The 24,915-nt window shown below is 41.7% G+C and overlaps 1 protein-coding gene across 1 annotated transcript in view; it reads left to right on the top strand.

Annotated features, from left to right (window-relative positions):
• The window catches only part of LOC132830416 (integrin alpha-E-like), a 396,956-nt gene extending 372,388 nt beyond the window's left edge, over positions 1-24,568 (top strand). The window contains exons 32-34 of the mRNA XM_060848093.1: positions 12,349-12,453; positions 16,651-16,761; positions 24,405-24,568. Of these exons, the coding sequence (XP_060704076.1) occupies positions 12,349-12,453; positions 16,651-16,761; positions 24,405-24,467 (279 nt within the window). The 3' untranslated portion in view covers positions 24,468-24,568. The remainder of the gene's footprint in view (positions 1-12,348; positions 12,454-16,650; positions 16,762-24,404) is intronic.
• Positions 24,569-24,915: the final 347 nt, after the last annotated feature.

Below are 24,915 nucleotides of genomic sequence, written 5' to 3'. Positions count from 1 at the left end.
CAACTGCCTCACATTCTACATAGCTATGGAGAAGGAGAGGATGAGGCAAAATGGGGGGATATTTAATTGGGAAGAGGAAACTATGATGTGATTAGACATGAGTTAGGAAGCATGGACTGGGAGCAATTGTTCCATGGTAAAGGCACTATAGACATGTGGAGACTGTTTAAGGAACAGTTGTTGTGAGCGATGAATAAATATGTCCCTCTGAGACAGGCAAGAAGGGGTAAGATGATGGGACCTTGGATGACGAGAGCGGTGGAGCTTCTCGTCAAAAGGAAGAAGGTAGCTTACGTAAGGCAGAGGAAGCTCGGGTCAAGCTCAGCTCTAGAGGATTACAGGCAGGCGAGGAAGGAGTTCAAAAATGGTCTGAGGAGAGTCAGGATGGGGCACAAGAAAGGCTTGGCAGAGCAGATTAGGGAGAACACAAAGGCATTTTACACTTATGTGAGGAATAAGAGAATGGTCAAAGAAAGAGTAGGGCTGATCAAGGATAGCATAGGGAATTTATGTGTGGAGTCTAAGGAGGTAGGGGAAGCCCTAAATGAGTTTTTTGCTTCTGTCTTTATGAAAGAAATGAACTTTGTAGTGAATGAAACCTTTGAAGAGCAGGTGTGCAGGCTGGAATGGATAGAGATAGAGGAAGCTGATGTGCTGAAAATTTTGTCAAACATTAAGATTGACAAGTCGCCAGGCCCAGACCAGATTTGTCCTCGGCTGCTTTGGGAAACGAGAAATGCAATTGCTTCGCCACTTGCGAAGATCTTTGAATCCTCTCTCTCCACTGGAGTCATACCTGAGACTAGAGAGAGACAAATGTAATTCCTCTCTTCAAAAAAGGAAATGGGGAAATCCCCAGCTATTACAGACCAGTAAGTCTCACGTCTGTCGTCTGCAAGGTGTTAGAAAGGATTCTGAGGGATAGGATTTATGACCATCTGGAAGAGCATGGCTTGATTAAATGCAGTCAACAAGGCTTTGTGAGGGGCAGGTCATGCCTCACAAACCTTATCGAGTTCTTTGAGGATGTGACTGGAAAAATTGATGAGGGACGAGCTGTGGATGTGGTGTATATGGACTTCAGCAAAGCATTTGATAAGGTTCCCCATGGTAGTCTCATTCAGAAGGTCAGGAGGAATGGGTTACAGGGGAACTTAGCTGCCTGGATACAGAATTGGCTGGCCAACAGAAGACAGTGAGTAGTAGTAGAAGGAAAATATTCTGCCTGGAAGTCAGTGGTGAGTGGTGTTCCACAGAGCTCTGTCCTTGGGCCTCTAATGTTTGTAATTTTTATTAATGACTTGGATGAGGGGATTGAAGAATGGGTCAGCAAGTTTGCAGACGACACAAAGGTTGGAGGTGTCGTTGACAATACAGAGGGCTGTTGTAGGCTGTAGCGGGACATTAACAGAATGCAGAGATGGGCTGAGAGGTGGCAGATGGAGTTCAACCTGGATAAATGCGAGGTGATGCATTATGGAAGATCGAATTTGAAATCTGAGTACAGAATTAAGGATAGGATTCTTGGCAGTGTGAGGAACAGAGGGATCTTGGTGTGCAGGAACATAGATCCCTTAAAATGACCACCCAAGTGGACAGGGTTGTTAAGAAAGCATATGGTGTTTTGGCTTTCATTAACAGGGGGATTGAGTTTAACAGTCGTGAAATCTTGTTGCAGCTCTATAAAACTTTGGTTAGACCGCACTTGGAAAACTGTGTCCAGTTCTGGTCGCCCTATTATAGGAAAGATGTGGATGCTTTGGAGAGGGTTCAGAGGAGGTTTACCAGGATGCTGCCTGGACTGGAGGGCTTATCTTATGAAGAGAGGTTGACTGAGCTCGGACTTTTTTCATTGGAGAAAAGGAGGAGGAGAGGGGACCTAATTGAGGTATACAAGATAATGAGAGGCATAGATAAAGTTGATAGCCAGAGACTATTTCCCAGAGCAGAAATGGCTAACACGAGGGGTCATAGTTTTAAGCTGGTTGGAGGAAAGTATAGAGGGGATGTCAGAGGCTGATTCTTTACACAGAGAGTTGTGAGAGCATGGACTGCATTGCCAGCAGCAGTTGTGGAAGCAAAGTCATTGGGAACATTTACTAATCTGCTGGACATACATATGGTCACAGAAATTTGAGGGTGCATACATGAGGATCAATGGTCGGCACAACATCGTGGGTTGAAGGGCCTGTTCTGTGCTATACTGTTCTATGTTCTATGATTAGAAAATATCTACCCCGAGGAACACCTATAGAGATAACTTGCAACTGAGATGACTGACCTCCAATAGCTACAGCCAACTTCCTTTGTGCCAGGTATAACTAACCAGCAAGAGTTTTCCCCCACATTTTCATTTACTCCAGTTTTGCAAGTGAGCCTTGGTGTCATAATTAGTCAAATGTGGCCTTGATATGTGATGATGCTGCTTCTTTAACAAAGATATGTGTTTTTTTTTCCAAAAAGGATAGTAAAAGGCAGAGGGTCTGATTTATCTACGAATAGCCACTTTGATTATGGCTAACAGATACTGTCTAAGACAACAATCAAGGAAAAGGGCTCTTAGGTTTTTTTTAAACAATTGCCAATGAAAAGAGAGGGGCTAGTTCTCCCAGTTCAGAGATTTTTCTAGTTTGGTTTAGTCTTAGCGGGGATCCTGAGAAGCTGCTGGGAAAATTGAGATACCATGGTGTAGCCAATGATCCCTGGCTGATCCTCTCTGCAAGCTCTCTCTCCCTGTAAGAACCTGTGTTTGAATTTACCTTTTTGTCAAGGGATGTGTTTACAGGATGTTGCAGGAAATCGGAACGCTCTTTGTTAATTTGTGCAGCATATTGTGTTGGTTGAGTTTTCAAATAGCTATTATTCTAAATTCTGTTTTCTTTTGCTTGTATTTCATTCAGTAGTCCGTAAATAAATTCTGTTTTGTTTAATACTGAGTGGTTTGACCAGCTGCATAACTCCTGGAATATCCACCCTACACCTGCCTAAAACAACTAGAAAAATTAGAGTCTGAATTACCTTCTTGAAATTTTTTGAATGGGTCTGGCATGCTCCATAACAGATATAAAGGGCTGTCACTCACACTTCACCTCCAGAATTCAGCTCTATTGTCCATGTTTGAACCAAGACTATAATGAGGTCAGGAGTGAAGTGGCTCTGGCAGAAGCCAAAATGAACATTAGTAAGCAAGTTATGACTAAGCAAGTGCTGCTTAATAGCAGTGTTGAACCATGGTAGTGATCATGGGTTTGAAAAGTGCTGCCTGAAGGTCACACACCTGACTTGTGCCTTGTACATAGAACACAGAACATTACGGCGCAGTATAGGTCCTTCGGTCCTCGATATTGCACCAACCTGTGAAACCAATCTGAAGGCCATACGCTACTCTATTCCATTCTCGTCCATATGCCTATCCAACAACCATTTAAATGCCCTTAAAGTTGGTGAGTCTACTGCTGTTGCAGGTAGTGTGTTCCATGCCCCTACTATTCTCTGAGTAAAGAAACTACCTCTGACATCTGCCCTATATCTATCACCCCTCAATTTAAAGCTATGTCCCTTCGTACTAGCCATCACCATCTGAGGAAAAAGGCTCTCACTGTCCACCCTATCTAACCCTCTGATTATTTTATATGACCCTATTTCTGACCTCACTACTCTCAACCTCCTGTGTACTCGAACTACAATTTTGGTTCCCGTTCCCCTGCTGAATTAGTTTAAATCCACTGGAAGAACATTAGCAAATTTCCCCCCCAAGGATATTGGTATCCTTCTGGTTCAGGTGAAGTCTACCCTGTTTGTAGAGGTCCCGCCTACTCCAGAAAGAGCCCTAATTATCCAGAAGTCCAAAACCCTCCCTCCTGAACCATCCCTGTAGCCATGTTGTAGGTGGTGGGTAGGCTTTGGGGGGTCAGGAATGAGTTACCCACTGCACGATTCCAAGCCTCTGACCTGTTCTGACCCATAGTATTTATATTGCTAGTTCAGTTTCTGGTAAATAGTAAATTGCAGGTTTCCAGCACTTTACTAGACTGATGGGGCAGTAATTGGCTATTTTGTATTTGTTCTGCTTTTTCTGTGCAGGACACACCTGGGAAATTTATCATATTGTCAAGTAGATGCCAGTGTTATACTACTGGAACTGCTTGGCTAGGGGAGCACAAGTCCTTGAGCACAAATCTTCATACTATTTCTAGAATGTTGTCGGGGCTTGTAGTCTTTGTAGTATCCAGTGCTTCCAGCCATTTCCTGATGTCATGTGGAGTGAATCCAGTTGCCTGAAGGCTGTGATGTTGGGACTCTCTGGAAGGGGCTCAGATGAATGATACTTTTGGCATTTTTCTGAAGTTGTGGGAAATGCTCAAGTTTTAACATTCGGTGTGTTGGGCTATCCCCATCGCTGAAGATGGGGATATTTGCGGACCCTCCTCCTCCACTGAATTATGAATTTCTCCACTACCATTCACAGTGGGATGTGACTGTAGTCTTAGACCTATCCCTGTGGAATCACATAGTTCTGTCTGATAGAATCATAGAGTCATAGGGATGTGCAGCATGGAAACAGACCCTTCGGTCCAACCCGTCCATGCCGACCAGATATCCCAACCAATCTATTCCCACTTGCCATATCCCTCCAAACCCTTCCTATTCATATACCCATCCAAATGCCTCTTAAATGTTGAAATTGTACCAGCCTCCACCACATCCTCTGGCAGCTCATTCCATACATGTACCACCCTCTGCATGAAAAAGTTGCCCCTTAGGTCTCTTTTATATCTTTCCCCTCTCACGCCAAACAATGCCCTCTAGTTCTGGATTCCCCTATCCCAGGGAAAAGACTTTGTCTATTTATCTTATCCATGCCCCTCATAATTTTGTAAATATCTGTAAGGTCACCCCTCAGCCACCAACGCTCCAGGGAAAACAGCCCCAGTCTGTTCAGCCTCTACCTGTAGATCAGATGCTCCAACCCTGGCAACATCTTCGTAAATCTTTTCTAAACCATTTCCAGTTTCACAACATCTTTCCAATAGGAAGGAGACCAGAATTATATGCAATATTCCAACAGTGGCCTAACCAATGTCCTGTACAGCCGCAACATGACCTCCCAACACCTGTACTCAATACTCTGACCAATAAAGGAAAACATACTAAACGCCTTCTTCACTATCCTATCTACCTGCAACTCCACTTTCAAGGAGCTATGAACCTGCACTCCAAGGTCTCTTTGTTCAGCAACAGTCCACAGGACCTTACCATTAAGTGTATAAATCCTGCTAAGATTTGCTTTTCCAAAATGCAGCACCTCACATTTATCTGAATTAAACTCCATCTGCCACTTCTCAGCCCATTGGCCCATCTGGTCCAGATCCTGTTGTAATCTGAGGAAACCCACTTCGCTGTCCACTACACCTCCAATTTTGGTGTCATCTGCAAACTTACTAACTGTACCTCTTATGCTCACATCCAAATCATTTATGTAAGTGACAAAAAGTAGACAGCCCAGCAGCGATCCTTGTGGCACTCCACTGGTCACAGGCCTCCAGTCTGCAAAACAACCCTGCACCACCACCCTCTGTCTTCTACCTTTGAGCCAGTTCTGTATCCAAATGGCTAGTTCTCCCTGTATTCCATGAGATTTAAGCTTGCTAATCAGTCTCCCATGGGGAACCTTGTCGAACGCCTTACTGAAGTCCGTATAGATCACATCTACTGCTCTGCCCTCATCAATCTTCTATGTTACTTCTTCAAAAAACTCAATCAAGTTTGTGAGACATGATTTCCTACGCACAAAGCCATGTTGACTATCCCAAATCAGTCCTTGCCTTTCCAAATACATGTTCATCCTGTCCCTCAGGATTCCCTCCAAGAACTTGCCCACCTCTGAGGTCAGGCTCACCGGTCTATAGTTCCCTGGCTTGTCTTTACCGCCCTTCTTAAACAGTGGCACTACGTTTGTCAACTTCCAGCCTTCTGGCACCTCACCTGTGACTATCAGTGATACAAATATCTCAGCAAGAGGCCCATCAGTCACTTCTCTAGCTTCCCACAGATTTCTCGGGTACACTTGATCAGGTCCTGAAGATTTATCCACCTTTAACCGTTTCAAGACATCCAGCACTTCCTCCTCTGTAATCTGGACATTTTGCAAGATGTCACCATCTATTTCCTTATTGTCTATATCTTCCATATCCTTTTCCACGGTAAATACTGATACAAAATATTCATTTAGTATCTCCCCCATTTTCTGTGGCTACACACAAAGGCCGCCTTGCTGATCTTTGAGGGGCCCTATTCTCTCCCTAGTTACCCTTTTGTCCTTAATATATTTGTAAAAACCCTTTAGATTCTCCTTAATTCTATTTGCCAAAGCTATCTCATGTCCCCATTTTGCCCTCCTGACTTCCCTCTTAAGTATACTCCTGCTTTCTTTATACTCTTCTAAAGATTCACTCGATCTATCCTGACATATGTTTCCTTCTTTTTCTTAACCAAACCCTCAATTTCTTTAGTCATCCAGCATTCCCTACGTCTACCAGTCTTCCCTTTGACCCTGACAGGATTATATTTTCTCTGGATTCTTGTTATCTCATTTCTGAAGGCTTCCCATTTTCCAGCCGTCTCTTTACCTACGAACGTCTGCCTCCAATCAGCTTTCAAAAGTTCTTGCCTAATACCGTCAAAATTGGCCTTTCTCCAATTTAGAACTTCAACTTTTAGATCTGGTCTATCCTTTTCCATCACTATTTTAAAATGAATAGAATTATGGTCACTGGCCCCAAAGTGCTTCCCCACTGACACCTCAGTCACCTGCCCTGCCTTATTTCCCAAGAGTAGGTCAAGTTTTGCACCTTCTCTAGTAGGTACATCCACATACTGAATCAGAAAATTGTCTTGTACACACTTAACAAATTCCTCTCCATCTAGACCCAGTCAATGGCAGTCCCAGTCAATGTTTGGAAAGCTAAAATCTCCTACTATAACTACCCTATTATTCTTACAGATAGTTGAGATCTCCTTACAAGTTCGTTTCTCAATTTCCCTCTGACTATTGGGGGGTCTGTAATACCATCCCAATAAGGTGATCATCCCTTTCTTAATTCTCAGTTCCACCCTAGTAACTTCCCTGGATGTATTTCCGGGAATATCCTCCCTCAGCACAGCTGTAATGCTATCCCTTATCAAAAATACCACTCCCCCTGCTCTCTTGCCTCCCTTTCTATCCATCCTGTAGCATTTGTATCCTGGAACATTAAGCTGCCAGTCCTGCCCATCCCTGAGCCATATTTCTGTAATTGCTATGATATCCCAGTCCCATGTTCCAACCATGCCCTGAGTTCATCTGCCTTCCCTGTTAGGCCCCTTGCATTGAAATAAATGCAGTTTAATTTATTAGTCCTACCTTGTTCCTGCCTGCCCTGACTGTTTGTTTGACTCACTTCTGTTCTTAGCTGCACCCGTCTCAGATTGATCTCTTTCCTCACTATCTCCCTGGGTCCCATCCCACCCCCCACCTCCTCTCCCCCCCCCCCCCCCCACATTACTAGTTTAAATCCTCCCAAGCAGTTCTAGCAAATTTCCCTGCCAGTATATTAGTCCCTTTCCAATTTAGGTGCAATCCGTCTTTCTTGTACAGGTCACTTCTACCCCAAAACAGCTTCCAGTGGTCCAAAAATGTGAATCCTTCTCCCATACACCAGCTCCTCAGACATGCATTCATCTGCTCTATCCTCCTATTCCTGCCCTCACTAGCTCGAAGCTCTGGGAGTAATCCAGATATTACTACCCTTGAGGACCTCTTTTTAAAATTTCTGCCTCTCTGTAATCTCCCTTCAGAATCTCAACCATTTCCCTTCCTATATCATTGGTTCCAATGTGGTCAATGACCTCCTCCCAGTCCCTCTCCCCCGCGAGAACATTCTGCACCCTCTCTGAGACATCCTTGATCCTGGCACAAGGGAAACAACATACCATTCTGCTTTTTCTCTGCTGGCCTCAGAAATGTCTGTCTTACCTCTGACTACAGAATCCCCTAACACAATTGATCTCTTGGAAGCCGGCATATCCTTCGTACATTAGAGCCAGTCTCAATACCAGAAACCTGGCTGTACGTGCTACGTTCCCCTGAGAATCCATCACCCCCTACATTTTCCAAAACAGCATACCTGTTTAAAATGGGTATATCCACAAAAGACTCCTGCCCTAGGTGCCGACCTCTTTTACCCTTCCTGGAGTTAACCCATCTATGTGACTGTACCTGAGACTTTCCCCCCTTCCTGTAACTGCCATCCATAACACACTGTTGTTGTTGCAAATTCCTCATCGCTTCTATCTGTCTCTCCAACCAATCCATTCACTCTGATAAGATTCGCATCCAACAGCATTTATGGCAGATATAATCCGCAGTAACCCTTAAACTCTCTTTAAACTGCCACATCTGACAAGATGCACATATCACTGCAAAGATCATTTTTGCTCCTTCACAATCTACAGACCCAGAAAATAACACTGTCTTATTCCTCTACAAACACTGCCCCAGGTTAAATAAATAGTAATGGCTTATATTTTAAGTTTAATCAAGAGATTTATCTCCAAAAACACATAATCATGGAAGAATCCACTATACTCACTACTGCAGCCTTTCTCTTGGACAGACTTAAAACAACAATTAACTTATCTGATTCTGTGCTGTGAACTTCGCCCAACAGTTCCTCCAAGATTAGTTGTGAATTTCACTGTTTGTTAATTTTCCCAGGTGCACTCCGATGTCCAGCGATACACAAAATCAAATAGCAAAAACTTGTTAGTTTACTGTATAAACCTTGCAAAACTGGTGTCAATGAGTATCAGTGGGAAAATTCTCTACTAGTTGGAGTTACAACATAGAACATAGAACATTACTGCACAGTACAGGCCCTTCGGCCCTCGATGTTGCGCCGACCTGTGAAACCAATCTGAAGCACATCTAACCTACACTATACCATTCTCATCCATATGCCTATCCAATGATCATTTAAATGCCCTAAAAGTTGGCGAGTCTACTACTGTTACAAGCAGTGCATTCCATGCCCCTGCTACTCTCTGCGTAAAGAATCTACCTCTGACACCTGTCCTATATCTATCATCCCTCAATTTAAAGCTATGTCCTCTCATGCTAGCCATCACCATCCTAGGAAAAAGACTCTCACTTTCCAACCTACCTAACCCCTGATTATCTTATATGTCTCAACCTTCTGTCTAACGAAAACAGCCTCATGTCCATCATACTTTCCTCATAAGACCTTACCTCCATACCAGGAATCCTCCTAGTAAATCAACTCAACCCTTTCCAACGCTTCCACATCCTTCCTATAATGCATTGACCAGAACTGTAAGCAATACTCCAATTGTGGCCACACCAGAGTTTGTACAGCTGCAGTATGATCTCATAGTTCCGAAACTTAATCCCTCTCCCAATAAAAGCTAACACACAATATGCCTTCTTAACCACCCTATCAACCTGGGTGGCAATTTTTAAGGATCAATGTACCTGGACACCGAGACCTCTATGCTCATCTACACTATCAAAGAATCTTATCATTAGCCCAGTACTCTGCATTCCCATTACTTCTTCCAAAGTGAATCAAATCATACTTTTCCAGATTGGTTATGAGGATAAGGCAGGAAAAGGGTACTGATTGTGGATGATCAGCTATGAACATAATGAATGGTGGTGCAGGCTTGAGGGGCCAAATGGCATGTATTGTCAATTGTCTATTAAACTCCATTTGCCACCTCTCAGCCTAGCTCTGCAGCTTATCTATGTCTCTCTGTAACCTATCTATGTCTCTCTCCTTCGTCACTATCCACAACTCCACTGACCTTAGTGTCATCTGCAAATTTACTAACCCATCCTTCTATACTCTCATCCAGGTCATTTCTAAAAATGACAACAACAGTGGACCCAAAACAGATCCTTGTGGCACCCCACTAGTAATTGAACTCCAGGATGGATATTTCCCACCAACCACCACCTTCTGTCTTCTTGCAGCTAGCCAAGTTCTGATCCAAACTATACCTAGCCCAAACAAAGATTGAAGAAAAAAATCTAACCATCCCTGTAATATTCAACATTCATCATTGAATCCTCTCACTATTAATGTTCTGGATGTTATCATTGAGCAGAAACAGAACTGGGTAGTCATATGGCAGCATGATAGCTTAGTGGTTAACACTGCTGCCTCATAGCACCCAGGACCCAGGTTAATTCCTCCCTCTGAGGACTGTCTTTGTGGAGTTTGCACATGGTCGCTGTGTGTGCATGGGTTTCCTTTGGATACTCTGGTTTCCTGCAAAGATGTGTAGTTTAAGTGGATTAGCCATGGGAAATGCAGGGTTGCAGACCTAGAGTAGGGGTGGTCTGAATGTACTGCTATTCAGAGGGTTGTTGTGGACTCGATGGGATGAATAGCCTGCTTCTACATTGGGACTTTATGATTCTATAGAAAGACAGTGGCTTCAAGAGCAGGTTAAAGGCTGGAAATTCTGCAATGAATAACTCAACTCCTGACTCCATAATGCCAATGCACCATCAACAATGCATAGGTCCAATACTCCCCGTTTGCTTGGATGGGTGCAGATCCAACAACACCGACTAAGCTTCATCATCCTGAACATAGAACAATACAACACAGGAACAGGCCCTTTGTCCCACTGTGCCAACCATGATGCCATTTTAAACTAATCCCATCTGCTAGCACATGGTCCATATCGCTCTTTTCCATGCATGTTCATGTGTCTGTCTAAATGCCTCTTAAGCATTGCTATTGTATCTACTTCTACCACCTCCCCAGGCAGCACATTCCAGGTATCTACCCTCTGTCCAAAAGCTTTCACCCTCTGAACTTAAATTTATGGTCGCTAGTATTTAACATTTACACCCTGGGAAAAAGACTTTGACTATTCACCCTATCCATGCCTCTCATAATTTTATATACTTCTATCAGATTGCCCCTCATCCTCCGATGTTCTGGTGAAAATAGTTGAAGCTTGGACAAAGCAGGCTGCTTAATTGGCACCAGTTCCATCACTTTCAATGTTCACTCCCTTCGCCACCAATTTTCAGTCGCAAAAGTTTAAGTTTAAGAAGGCAACTCACTACCAACTTCTCCAGGGCAATTAAGAACTGGCAAGGAATGTCGGCCCAACTAGTGACACCCAAATCCCATGAAGAAATCAAAAAATTAAAAATATTGGGAAGTACCCTTCCTTCTCTGCCTGATCTAAATTTGTAATTGTGTATGCTACTATAATTGTCCCTCAGGATCCTTTCCTCCAAGCAGAACAATCCCAGCATTTCCAAGCTAACTTTATAATGAAAACTGCTAGAATCTAAGTTACCAGTATCTAGAGTTGAACACTGATATAGATATTTGGTGCTGAATGTCAGAATTAAAAATGTAGGCTTTTTTTAATCAAACAGACAGTTTTACAGTTGCTTGGAGGCAGATGATGCTCATTGGTCTTTGTGGAAAAATTTCAGCTTTTTAATACAATAGGATGGTGCCTTCCGGGCAGGCAAAGGATTCAGAAAGGAAAAGTAAAAACTGATGTTTGCACTTAATGATAGATTTACTCTAAAATCCTTATGAATCTCTGAAATCTTGAGATATTAATTGAACATATGGATAAAGGTATATGAATTGCTGAGCGCAATGACACATGTATTCAGTACAGAGTGTGCAGACACTATTTCACAGATATCCAGTGCTGAATGTGTAGAAATTATAATTCAGCTTTCTAGTACTGATTATATGGGCATTTTGGTGAAGGTATCCATTGCTGAGTGCAAGCACCATAGTATAGGTACCTAACACTAAGCAGTTTTGTACATGTATCTAATACTAAGTATGGGGGGCATTTTTGTGAAAGTATTTAATGTTGATTGCCCTGGGTTGTTTGGTACAGATATTCAATATTGGGTGTATGAGTACTAAAATCTAGAACTCCAATACTCAGCATGCATTTCACTGTGGCAATAGGATCCAATGCTGAACAAAGTTCAACAAAAATCAAATACTGAACACTGGTGACACTTTCGTACAGGTATCCACTCTTGAGTGTGGACCACATTATCTAGGTATCATAGCTTTATGCTTGTATTTCTACTTTTTTGCTGTCTCTTTGAATCTGGCATGAATGAATCACATCAATCAATGAGAAGATTGTAATTTAAGTTAAACATAGTTGAAGTTGTTGAATGTTGCTATGTTGAATAGTCAAATTTGTTATTACCTATTATGTTGTAGTGATTCTCACTCTAATTCTCAAATGTATGACTCTTTTATAAATTTATCTTTCCTCCTTCAGCTTGTGAAGGACAGGGCTGATATTGTGATCTCAGGCGTTGTTCTCTTTGATGAGAAGCTATATCAGGAAACATCTGATGCTAAAGACATACATCACAATGTTAAGGTAAAGCACAAAATCCATTTACTTCACAATCTGCATATTGGCATAAAACATATTGGCATGAAATTTTCAGTGTACCTGGCACAAAAACAAAATGATGATATAAAACAAAGAACCGTGGATGCTGAAGATAGAACATAGAACAGTACAGCACAGTACAGGCCCTTTAGCCCACAATGTTGTGCCAAGCATTTATCTTAATTTAAGGTCAACCTAACCTACACACCCCTCAATTTGCTGCTGTCCATGTGCTTGTCCAGCAGTCACCTAAATGTCCCTGACTTTACTACCACTGCTGTCAGTGCATTCCCTGCACCCACCACTCTCTGACATCTCCTCTTTACCTTTCTCCAAGCATCTTAAAATTATGACCCTTCTGCCATTTCTGCCCTGGGGAAAAGTCTCTGGCTATCTGCTCTATCTATGCCTCTCATTACCTTATACACCTTTATCAATTTATATCTCTTCCTTCTTTTCTCCAGTGTGAAAAGCCCTAGCTCAGTTAACCTCTTTTCATAAGATAAGCCCTCCAATCCAGGCAGCATCCTGGTAAATCACCTCTACACCCTCTCTAAAGCATCTACAACCTTCCTATGAGGCGACCAGAACTGGACACAGTATTCCAAAGGCCTAGAACACAGAACAATATAGCGCAGAACAGGCCCTTCGGCCCTCGATGTTGCACCAATCTGTGAACTAATCTAAGTTCATTCCCCTACACTATCCCATCACATCCATGTGCTTATCCAAGGATTGTTTAAATCTCCCTAATATCGCTGAGTTAACTGCATGGGCAGGCAAGGCATTCCATGCCCTTACCACTCTCTGAGTAAAGAACCTGCCTCTGACATCTGTCTTAAATCTATCACTCCTCAACTTTTAGTTATGCCTCCTCGTACATGCTAATGTCATCATCCAAGGGAAAAGATTTTCACTGTCTACCCTATCTAATCCTCTGATCATCTAGTGTGTCTCCATCAAATCCCCTTGTAGCCTTCATCTTTCCAATGAGAAGAGACTCAAACCTCTCAGCCTTTCCTCATAAGACATTCCCTCCAGAACAGGCAACATCCTAGTAAATCTCCTCTGCACCTTTTCCAATGCTTCCACATCCTTCCTGACCAGAACTGTACACAACATTCCAAGTGTGGCCGCACCAGCGTTTTGTATAGTTGCAGCATGATATTGTGCCTCCTCTACGAATGAAACCTAACACACTGTATGCCTTCTTAACAGCACTATCCACCTGGGTGGCAACTTTCAAGGGTCTATGCACATCCAAGATTCCTCTGCATATCCACACTACCAAGAATCTGTCCATTGACCCAGTACTCTGCCTTCCTGTTATTCTTCCCAAAGTGCATCACCTCACATTTAGCTGCATTGAACTCCATTTGCCACCTCTCAGCCCAATTCTGCAGTTTACTCAAGTCCCCCTGCAACCTGCAACATTCTTCCACACTGTCTACTACTCCACCGACTTTAGTGTCATCTGCAAACTTATAAACCCATCCACCTATGCCTGCATCTAAGTCATGTATGAAAATGAAAAATAGCAGTGGTTCCAAAACAGATCCTTGTGGTACACCACTAGTAACTGGACTCCAAACTGAATATTTTCCATCAACCACCACTCGCTGTCTTCTTTCAGTAAGCCAGTTTCTAATCCAAACTGCTAAATCACCCTCAATCCCATTCCTCTGCATTTTCTCCATGTAGAACCTTATCAAAGGCTTTACTGAAGTCCATGTACACCACGTCAACTGCCCTGCTCTCATCTACATGCTTGGTCACCTTCTCAAAAAACTCAATGAGGTTTATGAGACACGACCTACCATTGACAAAACCATTGTCTAACCAGGGTTTTGTAGAGCTGCAGCCAAACCTTGTGGCTCTTAAACTCAATCCCCCTGTTAATGAAAGCCAAAACGCCTTAACAACCCTATCATTGTGGGTGGCAACTTTGAGGGATCTATGTATGTAGACCCCAAGATCCCGCTGTTCCTCCACACTGACAAGAATCCTGTCTTTAACCCTGTATCCAGCATTCAAATTTTTCTTCCAAAATAAATCACTTTACATTTATCCAGGTTCAACTCCATGTACCACTTCTCAGCCCAGCTCTTCATCCTGTCAATGTCATTTGTAGCCTGCAACAGCCCTCAACACTATCTACAATACCACTGACCTTTGTATAATCAGCAAACTTACTAACCCAACCTTCCACTTCTTCATCCAAATCATATATAAAAACTACAGAGAGCAGAGGCGCAAGAACAGATCCCTGCGGGATACAATTGGTCAGCGACCTCCAGGTGGAATACTTTCCATTCACCCCAACTCGTTGTCTTCTTTCGGATAGCCAGTTCCATGTCCAAATGCCCAAATTTCCCTATGTCCCATTCCTCCTAATGTTCTGAAAGAGCCTACCATAGGGAACCTTATCAAATGCCTTACTGAAATCCATATACACCACATCCACTGCTCAGCCTTCGTCAACTTGTTTTGTTACGTCCTCAAAAAGCTTAATTGGGTTTGTGATGCATGACCTACTCCTCACAAAGCCGTGCTGACTATCTTTAATCAAACTATGTTTTTTCAAATAGTTATAAATCCTATCTCTCAGAATCCTTTCCAGTATCCTGCCGACCACAGACATAACACTGAATGGTCTGTAATTCCCAGAGATTTCCCTATTCCCTTTCTTGAACAGAGGAACAACATTCACCTCCCTCCAATCATCCGGTACTACTCCCGTGGAGTGTGACGATGCAAGTATCAGAGGCGCAGCAATCTCATTCCTCGCTTCCCATAGTAATCTTGGATATATCTGGTCTTGTCCTGGGGACTTATCTATCTTGGTGCTTCCCAGAATTTCCAGCTCAGAGATCTGAAACAAAAACAGAAATTGCTGGAGCAACTCAGTAGGTCTGGCAGCTTGTGTGGAGAGAAAACAGAATTTAGTGTTTTGAATCCAGTGATCCTTCTTCAGAATTGATAGTGGCTGGGGAAAAAGGTAGCTATGTTAATGAGGTGGGAGTGGGAAGTGGACATGGAGAGAAGAGAGACATGAGCAGATAGGTGGAGATGAAGTCCAGACAGAGAGAGAAGAAAAGTTAAGCAGACAAAAGGATTGTTGATGTTTAGCCATGGGGAAAAAAAGCTGTATTGATGATAATGGGGACTATGAGTGAGTGGGTAAAAAGACATGAAAGGAGGGTGTTCATGCTCTAAGATTATTGAACTCAATGTTGAATCCTGAAGGCTATAAGTATCCCAAGCGGAAAATGAAATGTTCTTCCAGCTTGTATTCAGCCTCACTGGAACACTGCAGCAGGCCACTGATGCTGACAAAGTGCTTATGCTTTCCCAACTCCTCTTTAACGTATGTGTGAGGATTAAGAGGGACTGACTTGTGCTCTGCTTGCCCAAGGACATTCATGCCATATAGCATCATAGCTTAGAATGAACACCCCTCTCTAACCCAGAAGCCCCACTCCCATTCTCCACTTCCCAACTTCTCATCTCTCTTGTATCCAAAGACCTAGATACATGCAATAAATCCCTTCTTGACTTTTGGCGTATCCATAAAATACATGGGTGGCACAATGATTCACTGGTTAGCAAAGAATCCTGATAGAAGTCTATAAGATTATTAGAGGAATGGACAGGGTGAACAGAAATCAGCTGTTCCCTTAGTCGCAAGGGGCATAATTTTAAAGTGAAAGGAGTTTTAGGGGAGATTTAAGGAAAAGCCTTTTCACTCAGAGTGGTAGCCATTTGAAATGCACAACATGGGAGGGTAGTTGAGACGGGAAATCTCACAACCTTTAAAAAGTACTTGGGTAAGCACTTGAAGTGTCATGCATTCAAGGCAATGGGTTTGGCAAAGTGGGACTAGTGTAGCTAGTAGTATGTTTTTGGTGGTACAGACTGAATTGGCTGAAGCACTGTTTCTGTAGACAATGATTCCAGAGGGTGAGTTAAAGGTCACTGATTTGAGGTCTTGCTTAGTTGGAATGAAGAATGAGGCAAAAGGGTTTGGAACATTGACTGCAAAGTCATTAGCATCGGGAATTCCATAGACTTGGGCACTGATGATCTTTGACTCTCTTCCCTGAAAAATAGTCCCTTTAGAATACATGTTTTTCTGATTACAACTGAATAACTTGTAACTGATATTCATTATTTACTATTTAGATGCAGATGACCATTGTCAATACTCCAGTCTTTAACGCTATTCCTGTGGTGGCTGGGAGCACAGTAGGTGGAATCCTGCTTCTACTTTTGATTATTTTAATTCTGTACAAGGTGGGTGTCAAAAACTGAATTTGAGTAATAAAACTAACTGATGAAATCACAAGTTGCCAGGAAATACAAAGAGGAGGGACAAGTTCTGTCACACACCAGATTTTTCTTATCACTAGAAAGCATGAGAATTAGGGGGTAGAATGGATATTGACCATAACAATTAATATTTAACTTTAGTGTGAGTTATTGTTTGGAATTGTATTTCGAAACTAAGCAAATGCAGATGCACCAATTGAGAACAGAAAATGCATTAAACGTTCATGGTGACAGTTATTAAAAGCATTTGTATACTGACCTTACAGGTACTGTTAATGACCAAAATACCATTTTTAGATTTACTATAACACATACTGCATATGCAGTCCACCATATTAAACATGAATCCCATTTGGTCCACCTCACTAAATGTGAATCTTACACAGCCCACCATGCTAGATATGAATCCTAAATGGTCCACCTCACAATAGAACATAGAACATAGAAAAATACAGCACAGAACAGGCCCTTTGGCCAATGATGTTGTGCTGAGATTTAATCCTAATGTAAATTATAGTAACTTAACCTACGCACCCCTCAACTCACTGCTATCCGTGTGCATGTCCAGCAGTCGCTTAAATGTCCCCAATGACTCTGCTTCCACCACCACAGCTGGCAATGCATTCCATGCATTCACAACTCTCTGCGAAAAACAATGCAATTGTAAAACATAGTACACCTCAGTTAGATGTGAACTCTATGCAGTTGACCTCCCTATATGATAATCATACGCACTACCTAAATGGAAATCCTGAATACATCTGTCTCATTAAATAAGAATGTACAAGGAGAAATAAATTGTGTTAAACATTTGAGTTGAGTTAATTATTGACTAAAATATGGAAACCATAACGGGTCAACTGACCAGCTGACTACAGGAAAATGCAAAGAAAGATCAGTCCACCAAAATGTCTTTCTGTCAACTGCAAAGCAAAAGATTGAGTGGTCATAACAAATATTGTCCCTGCACTGAGTAATTAACTTAAAAAGCTGAGGAGCATGTTAAAAAACAGTATTTCAAGGCAATGATCATTCTGAATGTCATGCATAAAGCAGTGGGAAGATTTTGGTATGTTAATGCATATCAGAGACATAGTGCAAGAAGGACAGCCTCTTAATTTTTGGATATTAGAATTGGATATGTAGCAGGATGAATCAGTACAAAGTGGACATGTTGCTATGGACAGAGCTGGGAGCAAGAAGATGGTTTAAAGTAATTAGGCAGAGGAGTGGGCACCAAAATATAGTGCCACAAAGTAGAATTAAAGAACATAGAACTGTAATGGACTTTGAGGGATTAGAAATAATATGGGATTATAGAAAATGCAAAGCTGTTTAATTTAGAAATAGAAGCAGAAGATGCCAGAAATGCTCACCAAATTAGACAATACCTGTGAAAAGTGAAACAAAGACAGTGTTTCAGGTCAGTGGCAAGTTGTTAGATGTTGCTGTTTCCAATATATATTTCTAACATACTGTTTTTAATTTATATTTCCAGCATCTGTAGTATTCAGCTTTTGTATATGATCTGATCTAATTTTCATGTGTACTGTTGCATAAGGTCTGGCTAATCTTAAAATCACAAAGTGCTGGAGAAACTCAAATTTGGCAGCATCTTTGAAAAGAAAAATATAAAGAACATTTAATGTCAAATTTGCCTCTTCATCAGAAACGAATATTCAGAACTCCAGCATCTGCAATATTTTGCTTTTATTGTTTGATCAAAAATGTTGTTGAGTTGTAATCTGAAATACCCATATGGGAATTTGCAGTGAAACCACCAAAGACTGTATTGAGAAAGTTATGCTTAATATTACTGGCTATTTCAAGGTATCCATAAAAGCTTAAGATGTGGGCAAAAGTAAGCCATTCAACCCATCAAATCTTCTCCACCATTCTTTGAAATCATGGTTGATCTGATAATCCTCTAGTTCACTTGCCTGCCTTTTCCCCTTAACCTTGATTTCCCTACTGATTAAAAATCTGTACATCTCAACCTTCAATATTCTGAATGACACAGCTATGATAGCTCTCTGCAGTGAAGAATTCCACAGATTCACTACTGTCCCAGAGAAGAAATTCTTCCTCATCTCTGTCTTAAGTGGAGACCTGTTGCTCTGTGGTGATACTCTCTGGTCCTGGACTCTCAGTGGAAAACAACCCCTCCTCATTCATCTTATCAGATTCTTTAAGAGTCTTATATGTTTCAAAAAGCTCTATATTTTAAAGTGTCATTTTCTAAACTCCACTGAATACATTGGCCCAACCTACTCAATGTTTCCTCATAAGAAAATCTTTCCATATCATGATCAAGCTAGTGACTGCTTCCAATCTCAGTATATCTTTCTTTAAATAAAGGAAAAAATTGGTTCACAGTCGACATTTTGATCATAAGCTCTTCATCAGAAATCGTTCCTGATGAACAACTTATGTTCAAAACGTCAACTCTCATGAGTGAGCACAGTGCATAATGAAAACTGAGGGTGAACAGCCAGAGGTCATAGTCCATATTGGAACTAATGACTATAGCAGGTAGTGTGATCATATCCTGCAAAAGGAATTTAGAGAGTTAGACAAAAAGTTAAAATGCAGGATATTGAGACTTGTAATCTCAGGACTACTTTTCCTGCTATGTGCTCGTGAGGCCAGAAATAGAAAGGTAGTACAGCTGAATATTTGACAAAGCAGCTGGTGTGGGAGGGAGAGATTCAGATATCTGATTAATGGGATCTCTTTCAGGTCAGGTGGGACTTATACAAAAAGTACAGGCTGCACCTGGCTGCTCGAGTGCCAGTACCTTCCCTCCATACTAGGCAACATCCCAGTAAATCTCCTCTGAATCATTTCCAAAGTTTCCACATCCTTCCTATAATGCGGGCTGACCAGAATTGCACGCAGTACTCCAAGTGCAGCCGCACCGGTTTTGTGCAGCTGCAGCATATACCTTCTTAACAACCCTATCAACTGGGTGGGAACTTTCAGGGATCTATGAACATGGGCACCGCGATCTCTCTGCTCATCTACACTACCAAGAATCTTACCATTAGCCCAGTACTGTTTATTTCTGTTGCTCCTTCCAAAGTGAATCACCTCGCACTTAGAACACAGAACATTACAGTGCAGTACAGGCCCTTCGGCCCTCGATGTTGTGCTGCCCTGTCAGACTAATCTGAAGCCCATCCCACCTACACTATTCCATGTACGTCCATTTGCCGATCCAATGATGACTTAAATGCTCTTAAACTTGGCGAATCTACGACCGAAGCAGGCAAAGCATTCCATACCCTTACTACTCTCTGTGTAAAGAAACTACCTCTGACATCTGTCTTATACCTATCTCCCCTTACTTTAAAGTTGTGTCCCCATGTGTTTGCCTTCCCCATACTTGAAAAAAAGGCTCTCCCTGTCCACCCTATCTAACCCTCTGATTATCTTGTATGTCTCTGTTAAGTCATCTCTCAACTGTCTTCTCTGTAACGAGAACAGCCTCAAGGCCCTCAGCCTTTTCTCGTAAGACATTCCTTCCATACCAGGCAACACCCTAGTAAATCTCCTCTGCACCCTTTCCAAAGCTTCCACATCCTTCTTATAATGCGGTGACCAGAACTGTACACAATATTCCAAGTGTGGCCGTACCAGAGCTTTGTACAGCTGCAGCATAACCTCCTGGTTCTCGAACTCAATCCCTCAATAAAGGCCAAAACACTGTATGCCTTCTTAACAATCCTGTCAATCTGCATTAAACTCCATTTGCCACATCTCAGCCCAGCTCTGCAGCTTATCTATGACTCTCTGTTACCCACAATATCCTTCAGCACAATCCACAACTCCATTGACCTAAGTGTCATCCACAAATTTAATAACCCATCCTTCTCTGCCCTCATCCAGCTCACTTATAAAAATGACAAACAGCCCCAAAACAGATCCTTGAAGTATACCATTAGTAAGTGAATTCCAAGATGAACAATTACCATCAACCACTACCCTCTGTCTTCTTTCAGCCAGCCAATTTCTGATCCAAACCTTAAATCACCCTCAATCCCATGCCTCCATATTTTGTTCAATAGCCTACCATGGGGAACCTTTTCAAATGCCTTACTGGAATCCATTTACACCACATCAACTGTTTTACCCTCATCCACCTGTTTGGTCACCCTCTCAAAGAACTCAATAAGGTTTGTGAGGCACAACCTACCCTTCACAAAACCATGTTGACTATCCCTAATCAACATATTCCTCTCTAGATGATGAAAAACCATATCTCTTATAACCTTTTCCAACACTTTTACCCACAACCGAAGTAAGGCTCACAGGTCTATAATTGCCAGGGTTGTCTTTAAATCTCTTCTTAAACAGAGGGACAACATTTGCTGTGATCCAGTCTTCTGGCTCATCACTATTCCTGTGAACAGTGATGACATAAAAGTCAAAGCCAAAGGCTCTGCAATCTCTTCCTTGGCTTCCCAGAGAATCCTAGGATAAATCCCATCTGGCCCAGAGGAACTTATCTATTTTCACTCCTTCCAGAATTTCTACCACCTCCTTGTGAACCTTAATCCGGTCTAGTTTACTAGCCTGTACCTCAGTATTTTCCTCGACAACATGTTTTTTTTCCAGTGTGAATACTGATGAAAAATATTCATTTAGTGCTTCCCCTATCTCCTCAGACTCCACACACAACTTCCTACTGCTGTCCTTGATTGGGCCTAATCTTTCTCTAGACATTCTCTTATTCCTGAAATACCGATAGAAAGCTTTAGGGTTTGCCTTCATCGTATCTGACAATGACGTCTCATGTCCCCTCCTAGCTCTACTTCACTCTCTCTTTAGGCTTTTCCTGGCTAACTTATAACTTTCAAGCGCCCTAACTGATCCTTCATGTCTCATCCTAATGTAAGCCGCCTTCTTCCTCTTGACAAGAGATTCAACTTCCTTAGTAAACCACAGCTCCCTTGCTCGACAAATTCTTCCCTGCATGACAGGTACATACATATCAAGGACATGCAGTAGCTGTTCCTTGAATAAGCTCCACGTTTCAATTGTGTCAATCCCCTGCAGTTTACTTCCCGATCCTATGCATCTAAATCTTGCCAAGTTACATCATAATTTCCTTTCGCCAAGCAATAACTATTACTCTGCGTATATGCTTATCCTTTTCCATCGCTAAAATAAACATAACCGAATTGTAGTCACTATCAGCAAAGTGCTCACCTACCTCCAAAACTATCACCCAGTACCAAAACTATCATTACCTAGGACCAAATCCAATGTGGCCTCGCCCCTTGTTTGCCTGTCTACATACTGTGTCAGGAAACCCTCCTGCACACATTGGACTAAAACTGGCCCATTTAAAGTACACTTTCATACTCCTTTCCTCTACTCCTCTGGAACTATTCGGAGGCCTATAGAGAGCACCCAACAGGGTGACCTCTCCTTTCCTGTTTCTAACCTCAGCCCATACTACCTCAGTAGACAAGTCCTCAAATGTCCTCTCTGCAACCATAATACTGTCCTTGGTTAATAATGCCACACCTCCCCCTCGTTTACCATCTTCTCTGTTCTTACTGAAACGTCTAAATCCCAGAACCTGCAACGACCATTCCTGTCCCTGTTCTATCCATGTCTCCAAAATGGCAACAACATCGAAGTCCCAGATACCAACCCATGCTGCAAGTTCACCCACCTTATTCCAGATGCTCCTGGCGTTGAAGTAGACACACTTCAAACCACCTTTCTGCTTGCTAGTGAACTCTTGTGAGCCAGGGATAAACAGAAGCTGATAATAGAGACCATTTGTAGGTGAAAATGAGTTGGCTATGATGAAAGCAGCCTATGTGATGTCGGGGCCAGAGGTGTGAGGGGTAGATAAAGAATATGAAAACAGGTGCTCAGGCCCTAAAATTATTGGACTTGATACTGAGTGCTGAAGGCTGCAGGTTCCCAAGTGAAAAATGAGGTATTGTTCTTCCAGCATGTGCAGAGCCCCACTGGAGCGCTGCAGCAAGCCTGAGACAGAGATGTTTGCCAGGCAACATGGTATGTTGAAGAGGCAGGCAACTGGTAGGTTGGGTCATTTTTATGGACCGAGCGTAGGTTTTCCACAAAGCAGTCAATTATTTTTGTGCTTTTTACCAATGAGACTGTGAATGTTGGTAAATTGGTCAGTATCCTCTGAAGATTTGCAAGTTAAAGCATATTTTCTATTCCTCTGAAATGTTTAGGTAAATTGTGCATTAACAGTTAATAAGTTAATTAGTCAAATTCCACATAGGACCATAGACATCTCTTTCTGTTAGAAAGAGACAATTTGTTATAATTTCTTGAGGGGCACCAATGATATATGTTATCGTACCATTACTTTTGCAGCATGCCTGCAAGATGAGCGAACTTATTTTCAGTTGCTAACCAATATAAAAACATGACACTGGAAAACTGGAGCATTAATGCATGATATTATTGTAACAAATTCCAAGCACTCCTGAAGCAAGATGACCCTGTTGAACATGAAATGTATGATCAGCCTTGGTCTACTGTTACAAATGCAGAGACTGCTGGAGAAATTCAACACATCCGGCAGCATCTATAGAGAAATAGAATTAACATATTGATTATCTTTTAACTCTTCTTCAGAACTGGCTTATTGCGATACCTTTCCTGAGCATTTCATTTGTCAGTGTTCATTTCTACTGACTGTTGATTTGGATTACATTTCTGATTTTTTTAGAATATGGTATCTCTTAGGGTTTCTAAAGAAGCAATAACACGTAGATCAGTGTTGCAAAGTACCATTATCTGTACATTCACATTTCTTGTGTGATGTAGATGGTAAGGATTTGCTGGTGGACAAATTAAAATTCATGATTGAAAATCCTGGGGAGGCCAGTCAACTCATCACCAAAACCTGTGGGGACTATTGTTAGGACGGAGCTACCGTCCCCGGTGTTCGTTTGAAGGAGAGAGACACTGGATCTGATTTAAAATATAAGCTTTTACTGAGAGAGAGACGTACGTAAATACAGTGAGATATTTACTGCTCACTGGAGAAAGCGCCTTCTGCTCTATTGTTCTCTTTGTCTAGCTTTTAGCCCCTCGCATCCCAGTGCTACATCCTTATTTGGTAAGAAGCGGTATTCTCTAATAGTATTGGTTCCAGAAGAGATAAGATTCAGTTACCTCAGTATGAGCTACGTGCAATCTAACACGGTTTCAATGTCCTGTTATCTGTTCACCCTCCCTGTGGCCCCATTATGCCATCAGTGTTTCAGTCTGTTCTTAGTGTAACATAATGGCTTACTGTTGTCTAGTGAAGCTAACAGTTTCCAGACTTGCTAATACTACCTTACGTGAGCACTACCTAACAATAAAGTTTCTGAACACAACCTACCCTTAATAATGCTTCCTACCACTATCTACATGTTAGGAGTACAAATTGATGCTACTACTGTAAAAGGTAAATCCACGGATGTATCTTGCAGCTGAATACTGACCAGTAAAGGTCATGTATCCATTTCAGAAGTCAGTTTTTCATAGCCTCCAAACAGCTGTTTCTTAATCACGTTCTTATGTTCTAAACTCTTACATTCATTTTCATTCTTCTTATTTCACAGTGTGGATTTTTCAAACGCAGTTACAAGGACATGATTGAATTTGAAGAAGAATCTGAACATTGAACTTTGAAACCAAAGAAATACCTTACTATTGTTGGTGATACTTTTATTTTGAATATTAAATGATCTATTTACATTTAATTAAACTTTTCAACAGAAGCTTAATGCACGTGATGTATATTAATGTGCTCCAAATATGGGTCTTGCTGGAAATTTGTGAAAATAATAAATTACATGCTCAAGTAAAATACAAATATTTGTTTGCATTTGTTTTCTTAATACATTTGAAACTGAAAAACAGAGGCAATGTCTTTCTCTGATTAGACTTACAACATGCAATTAATAGTCATTGGGTACAGTTTATATCAACCCTACTCTAATCAAACTGCTTTAAAAGAGTTTTTAAATGTTTCTTTTTAGTGTAAGGTGTAATTACTAAGTGTATAGTCTTTTAGATTTGCGCTAAGGTGCACAATGATTTGATGTAGAACCCTATCTGCCATCAATATCA

Source organism: Hemiscyllium ocellatum, chromosome 31 (genome assembly GCF_020745735.1).
Source record: "Hemiscyllium ocellatum isolate sHemOce1 chromosome 31, sHemOce1.pat.X.cur, whole genome shotgun sequence".
Classification (NCBI taxonomy): domain Eukaryota; kingdom Metazoa; phylum Chordata; class Chondrichthyes; order Orectolobiformes; family Hemiscylliidae; genus Hemiscyllium; species Hemiscyllium ocellatum.
This window is presented reverse-complemented; position numbering and strand designations above follow the sequence as displayed.